Here is a 14,434-nt window from a genome sequence, read left to right as displayed (position 1 = left end):
GTAAGGACATTGCAGGTTTTACACGTTGGTTCTTTTCAGGAGACACGGACACAGAGTGTGTTGTAAAAAGAAATAAAGATGATAATAGATTAGCTAGCCTCTATGATTTTTGCTGATAGTGAACAGATCCAATAATCCTGGGTTTCAGTGTGAGTCAGATTATTTCTAGTTATTTCCACACAATCTCTCCATGTTGGCTTCTATCAACAGTGGTGGGGTCCCTTCATACGGTACAAGCCATTGTCATGCTTGTGATACCAAATGCTATCAGTCCATTTAACGTTACTAAACCGGGATAGACTCTGTATCATAGTTCTTTATCATTCAATGGACTCAATAACTAAAGTAAATTACGTTTCTCGTTTTAACAGTGAAATGGCGGACAGAAATATATGGAACAACTCCTGTCTGTTGAGCCTGAGAACAGCTCTGAAGAGGAATCTTCATCTGAAGAAGATTTATTTCAGAATCAGTTTGACGTTGAGGATGGTGAAATGGACGAAGCAGTTGGTGGGGATGATGATGATGATGATGATGATGAGGATGATAATGACTTGCAGACTGCCAGCTATACCGAGCTATTGCCTGTGGTTGCAACCAACACCGAGCTGTTGCCCGTAGTTGCCAACGACATCGCTTCAGATGCTGGCTGCTACAAGTCATGGATGGTAGATTGGAGTAAGACCAAACCTGCAGCTACCAAAACGCCAGCCCGCAATATTTTGAGGTTACCTCATGACCGCACTCCCGCAACAGGACATGTGGAGACACCAGAGAGCGCCTTTCTGCTGTTTTTCACGGCGTTCATGATCGACGAGTGCGTAAAATACACAAATATTGAAGGGAGGAGGGTGAAAGGCATGAAATGGACAGTCTGCACAAGGGATGAGATCTCTGCACTTATTGGGTGCTTGCTGTATGCAGGCTCCAGGAAGGAAAACATGACAGATATAAAGATGTTGTTCGATGTTTTGGATGGACTGCAAATTTTACGGGCTTGTTTCTCTCGGAACCGTTTTTCGTCTCTTTTGACTTACATGCGGTTTGACGAGAAGCCAACGAAGAGCCAGGGATCTGTTTGCTCCAATCAGGGACATTTGGAACAAGTTCCAGATTGCCCTTCAGATGCACTATGCGCCGGGAGAAGCCCTCACAGTAGACGAGCAACTTGTCAATTTCCGTGGTCGTTGTGCCTTTCTGCAGTATATCCCCTCGAAGCCTGACAAGTATGGCATCAAAATATTTTGGGTGTGTGATGCCGCCAACGCCTTTCCGTGCTACGGCATACCATATCTTGGAAAGGGAACACAGCCCAAAACAGCCAGCAGTGTTGGAGCATCTACTGTTCTAAACCTGGTCCAGCGCTATTTTCAGTCTGGAAGGAACGTCACTTGTGACAATTACTTCACAGACTTCGAGCTGTCCCAAAAACTGCTGCGCCAAAAGCTAACTCTTGTGGGGACAGTAAGGAGGAACAAGACGTTTTTGCCTCAGATATTTAAGGACAAAAAGCATCTCTCCCTTCACCAATCCATGTTTGCATTCAAGGACAGCACCACACTGGTGAGCTACCAGACCAACGGAACATGAATGTAAACCTCCTCAGCACTAGGCGGACGTGACGTCAGACTGTGGAATCCTATTTAGATTTCCGTTACAACACAATGAGCCCATAAGGAATTGGGATATCAAAAGAAGAGGAGAGAGAGAAGAGAGGAGAGAGAGAGAGAGAGAGAGAGGAAGAGAGAGGAGAGAGAGAGAGAGAGGAGAGAGAGAGAGAGAGAGAGAGAGAGGAGAGAGAGAGAGAGAGAGAGAGGAGAGAGAGAGAGAGAGAGAGAGAGAGAGAGAGAGAGAGAGAGAGAGAGAGAGAGAGAGAGAGAGAGAGAGAGAGAGAGAGAGAAGAGAGAGAGAGAGAGGAGAGAGAGAGAGAGAGAGAGAGAGAGAGAGAGAGAGAGGAGAGAGAGAGAGAGAGAGAGAGAGAGAGAGAGAGAGAGAAGAGAGAGAGAGAGAGAGAGAGAGAGAGAGAGAGAGAGAGAGAGAGAGAGAGAGAGAGAGAGAGAGAGAGAGAGAGAGAGAGAGAGAGAGAGAGAGAGAGAGAGGAGAGAGAGAGAGAGAGAGAGAGAGAGAGAGAGAGAGAGAGAGAGAGAGAGAGAGAGAGAGAGAGAGAGAGGAGAGAGAGAGAGAGAGAGAGAGAGAGAGAGAGAGAGAGAAGAGAGAGAGAGAGAGAGAGAGAGAGAGAGAGGAGAGAGAGAGAGAGAGAGAGAGAGAGAGAGAGAGAGAGAGAGAGAGAGAGAGAGAGGTCCAAAAGACCTCGCTCGCGTGTGGCGAATCGGTGGCACAAAATACTTCTCTCTTCCCAAGTCACCGGGTCTAAGAGGACCCGCGAGTGGCGAATGAGACGTAAGAAATAAATCTCTATTTAGCTATAGGCGGGTCTAAAAGACCACACATGTGGTGAATAGGGTGCGTTTTAGGGAGTGGCGGTAAAGGTTAACCCTCTCATTACCAGCCATTTTCAGAATTTTCCCCAAAACTGCACACCCACCCAACACAAAAACAGACATATTATCTTAGTCAAACAGAAAAGTAACAAGCACATTCTATACATTATAATATTGTTCGACAATATGAGCTCTATTACAGAATGTCACGTTTTCATAGCTATAGCAAACAGAAGTGAAATCTGGATGAGAAAAGTGACGGTTGCATCGTAACAAATGTGACGATTTTCCAATAGGTGGTAAGGAGAGGGTTAATGTATTTTCTTAGGTAACATAACACAAGGGCCAGTTTACCGATTACTTGTTAACACTCGGCCATTGGCTACGCTCAACATCACTTGACTTTCTTACTGAACAATATTGGGTATCGCTCAAATACCGACGGTGGATGGTTCGGTCAGATCAAGAATGAAGACGATTGCATAGATAGAATGAAGTTGACGTCACTCAGGTCTTTGTTATTGCTTTTCGCCATCCGCGTTTATGAGTAATTCTGACTAAATTGTATTTTAAAAAATAAACAAAATACAACAATAAAATACTTGAGTATTTATATAGTGCAATATCCACTAAACATGCTCAAAGCGCTTTACAAAAGGTCCCTGACCAACAGCAACACGTAACAAGTAGAACGAGACATGACGCCTGTTAGGCGATATTACAATTTTTTTTTCGGACAGAGACAACGTTGTTAACGGCCAGGTACTCATATTACGCCTGAGTACGGTGAGAGAATGAGTAAACTGCCTTTTCCAAGGACTCAACTATGCGCTGAGCGAGTGTGTCACACCACAAGGCCACATAGCTGCACAACCAGACTACAAACATTCAAGGTTACACATCGTTTTGTGTGTTGGTCCGTTATACTTCTGGATGGCAATGTTGTGAGTTTCTTAACAACGCACACACCATCTATACAAACGCAGAGCTGCCTACTTGAAATTTCAAAAATTCGGAGTTGCCAAGCGAAAAATAGAAGGGAAAAAAAATACATAAAAAAGCTGTAGAAATGTACAATTTGCCCTCATCGTGCTCTGGAAACGGTTCAAAGTCCTGAATATGGTTCTACAGAACTAGAGTTTGTTTGTTTTTAAGGGTTTTACGGCACTTGCAACACATTCAGGTCATATCAGCGCCATTAAACAGGAAGACTATGGGATAGAAAAAAGTTCTAGAATTACAATTAAAGCACCCAAGAAAAGGGAAGACAAAGGGAGTTCAAATTGGAAACATATGTATATTCCAAGAGCATACTATCAAAGTACTTAGTTTGAGATGACCTGAAAGTCTCATCCAGACACAAGCACAGGTCCCCACTAAGAGGAATACACTCAAATGTTTTACAAATCATATATAATATAAACAAAACATAATACAGTGCGTAACAGAGAGATGATTTACAAGGGGAAAAAATATCATCTCCCGAAACAAACTATACATTTGACTGTTTCAACAAGATATGAAGTGAGTAGAAAAGTGCCAGAAGACAATAGAGAATAAAAAATTTTTTCGCGGCGGTGGTGGGGTTTGAACCTGCGACCTTATTGGTACGACAACTCCGCCTGGCAGGTGAGAGCGTGGCTCTACCACGACTGTTGACTGTTGACTGTTTCCCTCTCAGCCAGGACCAGGACAAAACCAAGTACACTTAAAATTTCATTCCAAGATAAAAACAGAAAGCAAGTTGAAAAAAAAAAACAGATATAGGGGGATAGAAGACACAGTAAGTACCTCCCTGTCCACTATGGGAGGTAAGGAGCCTCACCCAGGAACTAGAGTTTCCTTCTCAACAAGATTTATTGAGTCACTGAGGCAGCAGCCTCTTATGGTTTTTCACACGATCGACCCAATCAGCAAAGTCCGGTCCGCATTCGTGCACCGTCGCAAACCCGCCGGGTAGCATCGTCACAACAAACCGTTCGACTAGATGCTCTGCCGTCTCATGTTCTTGCCCACAGCGGGTACATGTTGGACAGGTAGAGAGACCCCACCGATGAAGCGCACTTGCCGCTAGGCAGCTCCTGGATCGAAGCCGATTCGCAGCCACCCAGTGTTTCCTCTTACTGATATCAAAGCCTGGCAACCTCTCACCAAGCTCAGAGTAGTGTACGTCCCCGCCCCTACGAGGGATTGTCACTGAGGCGAATGCTGCTCTGTCGCTGCTGGAGCCAAAAATTCGTATTTCTACGAACTTTTCGTAGTATTGGGCAGGTCTGCAAACGCGCGTACGGTCACACACACACACACACACACTCACACATAAGAATGGGGAGGATCACGAACGCTCAGTTGGTGGATCAGAGCGTAGCCATCGTTATGTTATAGCCTGATACTGAAATCCAAAAGGACTGGCAGTTTGACGTCATTATTTGGTTTTTGCACCGCTCAGTGAGTTGTCGTTAGTAGAGCTCATGGAAACAAGTTGTTTCATTGGTTGAACTATTGAATACAACTCACGATTTGTTTTCTTTTGTGGCAAAAGACTGGCATTTTGACGTCATTTTTTGGTCAGTGTCAGGCCATAACTTTACGAAGGCCATCGTTTACATAATATAGCCTGACACTAGAACTAGAACCCTCTAGGACTTACAGCTTCACATCATTTTTTAGGTTTGTGAAGCGTCTAGTGAGTTGTCGTTAGTAGAGCTCAAGGAATCAAATGATTCTATTGGTTGAACTATTGAATACAACTCACGATTTGTTTTCTTTTGCGGTCAAAGACTTGTCTTTTGACGTAATTTTTGGTCAGTGTCAGGCTATGAGTTTACGATGGCTATTATTAATCAGGCTATAACCGTTCCAGGTTACACATAGTTTTGTGTGTTGGTCCGTTATACTTCCGGATGGCAATGTTGTGAGTACTCGCTTCACACGCAAAGGGAGTGGAAGCGATCCCAGGAAAGACTCAGCTTTTTTGGTTCTGAACTCACTGTCCACCCAGCAATGATTGCTTGCTAGGTCTGTTAGATATGAAATGCACTTTGCTTTTATTAGCGTCCTATACAAAGGTCAGCAAGCAATTTCTATCGTTTGTATAACGCTATAGATACCGGGATAAACTCTGACTCCATAAATTATATAGCTCTGAAGGATTATCTTTCTTCACAGACACACACACACACATATATACAAAGAGAGAATGCGGGAGTCACTCTTTCTGTACGTGCCCCTGTGTGTGTGTGTGTGTGTGTGTGTGTGTATGTGTGTGTCTGTGAAGAACTCATTTACTTAACATTTTAACGCGGAAGTTTTTATTGCCTGTTTGTCACTTTAATCTCGAGATTTTTCTATGAAAATTGAACTTTGAACCTAGAACTTAATCATCCATACGAGATCCCGCGAGATCACGATTCGAGGCTCGATCTCGCTCGGCGTATTGTTGAGTCCTTGGAGAAGGATCTTTACTCACATTCTCTCACTGTACTCAGGAGTAAAATGAGTACCTGGCCGATAACAGCATTGTCTCTGTCGGAAAAAAAATTGTAATATCGCCTAACATGTTGCCGTTGGCCAGGGACCCCTTGTAAAGCGCTTTGTGTACGTTTAGTGGATATTGCGCTATAGGGAATGAGATTAGCGGAAGAGTAGCGTCCCTTGATTGGACGTCACCTTACAAGTAGAACGTTAACATCGTTTTGCGCATGCGTCTCTCTCGTCCTCGCTTTCGGTGAAGTGTCTCATGCCGCTTTCACCGGAAGCATGCGCAAAGCCATATTGACGTTCTCTCTCTTATAACTTCTCCGCCGGTGGCGTCCAATCAAGGGACGCTACTCTTCCGCTAATCTCATTCCCTATATATATATTTTAAAAAGCTCAACAGCGTTGTCTCAGTCGGGGTAAAAAAAATTGTAATATCGCCTAACAGGCGATAAGAGGAATACAGATTATCTGTGTTTGTTCTATTGATTAAGCGGTAGAACAGTGGATATTTTACTGAGACACATGTCATTGATAGTAAAACCTGTGTCATTAGCTATGTTAATGTTAACCAATCACTGCCATTGTTTACATTATGAAGTCTGTCCGAGAGGTGTGGTTATCTAGGTGTCTATTGTAAGAGCTGATTAGGCGCTACGTGGAGAGAAAGCAGTATGGGGGACTTAGGCAGACCTGCCAAAATGAAAACGTCAAATTTAGTAATTTATTTGTCAATTTTTAGTAACTTGACAAGGAAATTAGTAATTTCTAAAATTGTGTTTGAACAACCATAATTTGACATTGATGATCACTTCAACATTACATCGTCATGCTTATCTGCTGTAGAAATGCTTTATTATTATTATTATTATTATTATTATTATTATTATTATTATTATTATTATCATCATTATTATTATTTATCATTGTAATCACCACTATTTAAGTATTACTGAGAATTTAAAATTCGTAATTTTCCATACAATTTCGTATATTCGTAATTGGCCATGAAATTTGACTAAAATTTGTAACATTACGAAAAAAAAATCGTAAGATTCGGCAAGTATGCATAGGATGTGTCTGCTGGAAACTGGAAACGATGAGGGTGGAGCGAATGTGAAATGAATTGACAGTCATTTGAAGCAGTGTTACTGGATATCAAATAATGCTCTCGCAAACAGGGGATGAAAACTTGAGCTTTTATATCGTGCAATATCCACTAAACATGCCCAAAGCGCTTTACAAAAGAGTCCCTGACCAACAGCAACGCGTAACATGTAGAACGAGACATGACGCCTGTTAGGCGATAATACAATTTTTTTTCAGACAGAGACAACGCTGTTAAGGGTCAGGTAGTCATTTTACACCTGAATATGGTGAGAGAATGTGAGTAAAGAGCCTTTTCCAAGGAGTCAACTATGCGCCGAGCGAGGCTTGAACCCAGGAGCATCCAATCGAAAGTGAGTGTTATACCACAAGATCACAGGAATCAATTCTTTTGGCCGTAAATGGCATTGAAAATTCTCTCTTTCTTTCTTCTTTTTTTTCTATTTTTTTTTCTTTTTTCAATTTCTTTTTAGAGCAGCAACCAATTTGAAAAGCTGGTATTTATAGTTACGTTCTAGAGAAATTAATCCGTTTCACTAAATTAGCAGGCATTTAAGCAAAATGGGCACTAAACCCGCTGGCATTTAAACAAGGTGACCACCACTGTATAGCAGCTTAAAAAAAAAAAATTTAAAAGAACAAAATACCGAACACATAACGTTTCAGGCTAAAAGCCCTTCTTTAGCCTATAACAAAAAACAATTAAAAAAAAATAAATATGTACATCACTTCAAATCCAGATAGGAGGCAAGGAAATATGATGATGATGATGATGATGATGATGATGATGATAAAGATGATGATGATAATGATGATCATAATGATGATGGTGGTGATTATGATGATGCTGATGATGATGATAATGATGATGGTGATGATAATAATGACTTTTCCAGAATAGTAAAAAATAATGTTTTAAATTAATAAAATGGGTAGGCTAAATGGCTGAAAATCAAAAATAAGAACAAACAGAAAGAATTGGTAGGTTTGTATTATAGTGAAATCAGCATAAAGTCAACATTTTTAAAGTCAACTTCTGTTTAAAGTCAACACCTTTTGTTGGTCTCCAGACGTTCTGTACGTTATCTAAGTATGTTCCATTGATATGTTCGTTTGTTTTTGTTTTTAAGTGTTTTACGGCGCTTGCAACACATTAAGGTCATATCAGCGCCAGTAAAAAGGAAGAAAATGGGATAGTAAAAAGTTCTAGAATTACAGTTAAAGCACCCAAGAAAAGGTTAGACAAAGGGGAATGGCGCAAATAGGGAATTGGTGTATATTCCAAGAGCATGCCATCAATACCTCGTGTGGCCATCTTCTGAGAGACAGGAAAAAATGCTCAGGTGTGAATTGAGGTGTGAACCCCCCCCCCCCCCCCCCCTCACCCCCCTGGAAAAATCTAAAATAAAACCGGAAATGTGGTATCCCTGTAATATTGTCATCATCTTGTCACAGGATACACCATCAAGTCATGGGCTAACATCACACAGTCTGGGGGGAACACCTCACGGGCCTCTTTCAACAAGATATCTACACTCTGATCTCCTTCCTGAAAATAAATAAATAAATAGTAATAATAATAATAATAATAATAATAATAATAATAATAATAATAATAATAATAATAATAATAATAATAATAATAATTTATCTAACATTAAATAAATTAATCAATCAATCAGTCAACGCATCAATCCTTGGTTTAGCTGTACCATATGAAATATTCAACATTTTTATTGCTGATGGAATGAACGTTGATTTATACTTGTTAGTTCTACATTTAATCTGACAAAACCTTCTCCCAGATGGTAAAAGACTAAATTCATGGTATAAAATATATTTTTTATTGTTGGTAATTGAGAATGCTTTCCTATCTATTGCTTTTCCATGAACTGTTTCTACTCCATCAAGAGGATGGTTTATTATTTTTTGAAATTTTTGATTTATCTTTAAGTCGGCATCTGCCAAACCATATGGTGCAGCCAAACGCAATTACACTTTTAATCAATGAGTCATAAACTCTTAACATTAACATAGTTTTCTTCCCTACCTGAAATGTTCTCAATTTCCTTAGGATGTATAATCTTTGAGCAACTTTCTTAGATATTATATTAATATGTTGAGAGAAATTGAGGGACCTATCAATGGTTATTCCTAAATATTTAAAATATTCAACTATCTCAACATCATCTTTACCGATCGTCACACACTTTAAGTCGTTTTTATTTTTTACACCAAACACCTGTTCTTTCGTTTTTTAAACATTTAATTCAAGCTGGTTTTGTTCACACCAATCGGTGAATGTATTAATTTGTTTGAAATCATTCTTTTCGGTAACTTTATCTTTTAATAAGCCAAGAATAACAGTATCATCTGCATATTTCACTATAAAACAATTTTCAAAGGATGGTCTGCAGTCGTTGGTGTATAAGCTGTACAGGATTGGGGAACTCACGCAGCCTTGGGGACATCCGTTCGACAACGTTCTTTTGTTGGAGATATTTTCACCCAATTTTACACATTGCAGTCTATGGGTCAGATACTCTTTATACCATTTAATAAGGTAGTTTGGAATATCCATGTTGCACAACTTTTGAAACAAAATATCTGTGTTCATGGCATTAAAAGCTGATGGAAAAGTCGACATACAGGATTCCGGCGTAATTCGAGGGCGTTTGCTCAAGGTGTTTTAAGATCAAATTTGTGGCGGTTAAAAGTGCGTCTTCTACACTGAGATGTTGCTGGTATGCAAATTGGTACGGATTTAGCAAATTCAGGTCATAACATTTTTGTAGGAGCTCACATGTTAAAATTTTTTCTAAACATTTCATTACAAGCGATGTAAGCGCCACTGGATGGAAGAACCTTTGGCCTCACCAATTTGAGCTTATCATCACTGGATCTTAAGGTTCTTGTTAGAGTTGATACCCTTAAAGGATTGTTAATATTCAACAGGGACCCATTGTGTAAAGATTTATAAGCCATGGTAGCAATTTTACAAATCATTCGCTTCTCAAAATGAAGGCACTGAAGCTCTCGAAGGAGGCAGGTGCTGAGGAGAATTTAGATTGTTTTAAAACAAGCATAGCAGCATTATTCTGTATAACTTGGAGGCTATCTGTTTTGGTTTTTTCTTTTTCCACATTTACCAGGAATGAAATGCAATAGTCTAAATTTGAAAGTAAAAAGGAATTTATCAAAACTTTTGATTTTTTGTTGAGATAAGGTTTCTAATTTTAGTAATGCTTCTGATGTCAAGGTACATTGTAGCAATGACTATCCTGCACAAATCTTTGGGCCTCTTTTTCGCTCATGAAGTGCCCAAATTCGCGACAAAATATGGGACGAAGCCGTTTCATATATGCTATTTTAAAAAATTAATTACGACGCTGTTTATAGATGAATATGACTGAAAGTTGGCACACAGTTAGAAAAGAGGTCATTTTAGATTATGTCAAGCGACAAAACTCGTATGATTACCAGAAGACTGTTAAAAATAGATTTTTACTCTTTGGAGTACAATATTTCTAAAACTACAAAGAGGAGAGATTTTGTCGCTCATAAGGTTATATAGGCACATTTCTTCTATTTATATTTCAAATTCATTCGATTATGATAAGTACTTTTCCCGTATTCTCACAAAACATCAACCCAATTTGCAATTCAATAAGTGAAAATATAGAGACGGCCAATTTGCTCCACCATCGCGTGACACGAAAATGACGTGAGCGAGGCAAGGCTGCCAGATGGCCAAACTTTAACCTGACCAAATTCGACTTCAAAAGTGGCTAAATAGAAAATCATATGTCTTTCAATATTAAGACTGGCCCACTTAAAATGAACTAAATTTTTACATACAGAAAATTGAATAGACTAGGATAAATGTCACTGAGACAAACATAGATGAATAAAATGTAAAAAAAGAAACAAAATTATATATTTGGCCACACACGTGGCCATCTGGCAACTTGTTCGTGACGAGTGATGACACAAATCCTTGCGTGCTTTTTAAAAATTAAGGTATTGTTTCATTGTTATGTCATAGGGATAGTAGATTAACACTCTCTCTCTCTCTCTCTCTCTCTCTCTCTCTCTCTCTCTCTCTCTCTCTCTCTCTCTCTCTCTCTCTCTCTCTCCACTCTCTCTCTCTCTCTCTCTCTCTCTCTCTCTCTCTCTCTCAAATCAATACTAGAAATAACATAAGCCATGGACTCACGGGACTGATTGATAATAATTCAGCAGGCATTTTTCGTGTCATTTGTATGTGTTGTAGACACAAAATTACACTTCGGAAAAGTTCCAAATGATCAATATTATGTATATTTTAAAACAAATTTATAGTTGATCCTAGCCATACAGCTCTAAAACTATACAAGTTAGAACTCTTCTGATGTCTTCATCATATTTTCTGATAATTTTGCCATAAAATTGCCAAGTTTTAATATCTAATTCTACGTATTAAGCGAGATACAGGCACAAACCAGAATAAAACGCAGAAAAAGCGTCCCATATTTTCAGTATTTTTTTCTCTTTGCGAGTCATCCAAATAAATGACATCTTTAAAACTGCATAACTTTGTTATATATTAATGGATTTTCAAAATTCAAAAAGATTTTTACTCAGTGGAGATAGGGCTTTGATTTAAGAGTAGTATTTCCTACAAAGATTGAAAACAAAAATTTTCATAGTCATTGCTATACATTGTTCTTATAATGTGACAGACCTGACTGGACATTGAAAGATCAGCGTCAATCAACACTTCAGGGTTTTTTTATGCTTTTAGTGTCAGTGACTTACTTTTAATTCAGCACCCAGGAGTTTATACCTCTGACTGAAATGGGTCATGACTTACTTTTAATTCAGCACCCAGGGGTTTGTACCTCTGACTGAAATGGGTCATGACTTACTTTTAATTCAGCACCCAGGGGTTTGTACCTCTGACTGAAATGGGTCATGACTTACTTTTAATTCAGCACCCAGGGGTTTGTACCTCTGACTGAAATGGGTCATGACTTACTTTTAATTCAGCACCCAGGGGTTTGTACCTCTGACTGAAATGGGTCAGAATTAGGGTCTTGACGTCCAGTGTCTTGGCGAGGGTTGCTGTCATTTCTGGGGAAAATAACATTTAAAAAATGATTTCTGCAGAGTCATAAAAGCTTATGGAGCCGAAATTTATGCTGGTTTTTGCATCATTAAAAAAAAAATTGAGCTGTTATATAGCGCAACATATACTAAACGTGCTCAAAGTGCTTTACAAGGGGTCTCTGGTCAACAGCAACAGTTAACATTTAGAACGGGACATGACGGCGATATTACAATTTTTTTCGGACAGAGACAACACTGTTAACGGCCAGGTACTCATTTTACACATGAGTACGGTGAGAGAATGTGAGTAAACAGCCTTCTCCAAGGACTCAACAATGTGCCGAGCGAGGCTCGAACCGAGGACCTTCCAATCCGAAAGCAAGTGTCATACCACTAGACCACATAGCCGCACATCATTAACCCTTTGCTTACCAACCCCAGAAAAACCATCAAATTTGTAATGATACAATAAACATTTTTCTCATGAAGATTTGTATTCTAGATCACAAATGTGTAGAAATATTTTTGTAATAGTTATGCTGTTATGTTAAGGGGGAGGGGGGGGGGGGGGGGGGGGGGGGGGGGAGGGGCCAAGTTGTTAAGGCACTGAGCTGTGACCCTGAAGGTTCCAGGCACTTTTGCTTTTTTCCTATGGCAAGATTATTAACCCCCAATTTGGACAACATGGGTGATTCCTGTTGACATCAGACATCGTGTTTGATGGATTATCTATATTCCTTCATGGTATGCCTAGGTGACGAATTGATATGATCTTGTGGCGGTAGGGCATCATTTTTTTTTTTTAATGCCGTTATTTAGAGCTTGTTTTGCCCTACAACATTATGTAAAGAATAAACTTATTCCGTTTGAGTTAGAGTGAAAAATCAATTTTATTTTGGACTGGTATGACGTTTTGGGGAATGTGGTCAGTAAGGAGAGAGGTAATTAAATGAACAGAAGCAATTGCTTGCCATCGCTTGGATTGGACACTATTACATCTTCATCTCAATTGTAAAGCCCTTGGAAAATTTGATTGGTTTGGTGAATATGGAACCATTGCATTACACAAAATCCAATTATTATTATTTTTTGTGAGCTTTTATACAGTGCAACATCCACTAAATGTGCTCAAAGTGCTTTACAAGGGGTCCCTGACCAACAGCAACATTTAACATTTAGGACGGGACATGACGCCTCTTAGGCGATTGTACAATTTTTTTGGGACAGAGACAACACTGTAAACAGCCAGGTACTCATTTTACACCTGAGTACGGTGAAAGAATGTGAGTAAAGAGTCTTTTCCAGGGACTCACTATGCGCCAATAGTTACACAAAATCCGATTTTCTAACAATCTATAGATTATTGACTATATTTACAGTTACACAAAATCCGATTTTCTAACAATCTATAAATTATTGACTATATTTACAGTTACACAAAATCCGATTTTCTAACAATCTATAGATTATTGACTATATTTACAGTTACACAAAATCCGATTTTCTAACAATCTATAGATTATTGACTATATTTACAGTTACACAAAATCCGATTTTCTAACAATCTATAGATTATTGACTATATTTACAGTTACACAAAATCCGATTTTCTAACAATCTATAGATTATTGACTATATTTACAGTTACACAAAATCCGATTTTCTAACAATCTATAAATTATTGACTATATTTACAGTTACACAAAATCCGATTTTCTAACAATCTATAGATTATTGACTATATTACAGTTACACAAAATCCGATTTTCTAACAATCTATAGATTATTGACTATATTTACAGTTACACAAAATCCGATTTTCTAACAATCTATAGATTATTGACTATATTTACAGTTACACAAAATCCGATTTTCTAACAATCTATAAATTATTGACTATATTTACAGTTACACAAAATCCGATTTTCTATCAATCTATATATTGATTATTGACTATTTTTATACTTCAAAATAACATCAGCAGGCAAACCTGGTGTGGAGTGTCCATTCTGTACACACGTTTCAGTCAAGCTGTTTTCTAACGTGGCCTCGTGGACCATCACTGATGCATTGTGGGCCACTTTTGTCAGCTGACTGGAGTCACTAGAATCTCCACCAATGACAATCTTACGACCGGGTATTGGAGCGGACAGAACATCCTCAGGTCGCACCTGGAATTTGAAAAAAAAACAAAAAACACAAAACAACAAAAACTTGAGCTTTTATAAAGGGCAATATCCACTAAACATGCTCAAAGTGATTTACAGGGGGTTTCAAGCCAACAGTAACATTGAACATGTAAGACGAGAAATGATGCGTAT

The 14,434-nt window shown here is 38.9% G+C and overlaps 1 protein-coding gene across 8 annotated transcripts in view; it reads right to left on the bottom strand.

Annotated features, from left to right (window-relative positions):
• Positions 1 to 7,685: 7,685 nt before the first annotated feature.
• Positions 7,686 to 14,434, bottom strand: part of LOC144957842 (zinc phosphodiesterase ELAC protein 1-like) — a 22,453-nt gene continuing 15,704 nt past the window's right edge. For all 8 annotated transcript variants that reach the window (XM_078889306.1, XM_078889308.1, XM_078889311.1 and 5 more), the window contains exons 8-10: positions 14,104 to 14,284; positions 12,043 to 12,137; positions 7,686 to 8,574 (exon numbers count right to left, since the gene is read on the bottom strand). In XM_078889306.1, the coding sequence (XP_078745432.1) occupies positions 8,467 to 8,574; positions 12,043 to 12,137; positions 14,104 to 14,284 (384 nt within the window). In that variant the 3' untranslated portion in view covers positions 7,686 to 8,466. The remainder of the gene's footprint in view (positions 8,575 to 12,042; positions 12,138 to 14,103; positions 14,285 to 14,434) is intronic.

The sequence above is a fragment of the Berghia stephanieae genome, chromosome 12 (assembly GCF_034508935.2).
Source record: "Berghia stephanieae isolate SIO BIC M18660-M18661 chromosome 12, UCSD_Bste_1.3, whole genome shotgun sequence".
Classification (NCBI taxonomy): Eukaryota; Metazoa; Mollusca; class Gastropoda; order Nudibranchia; family Aeolidiidae; genus Berghia; species Berghia stephanieae.
Note: the sequence above shows the minus strand (reverse complement) of the source record. Positions and strands in the feature narration are given on the sequence as shown.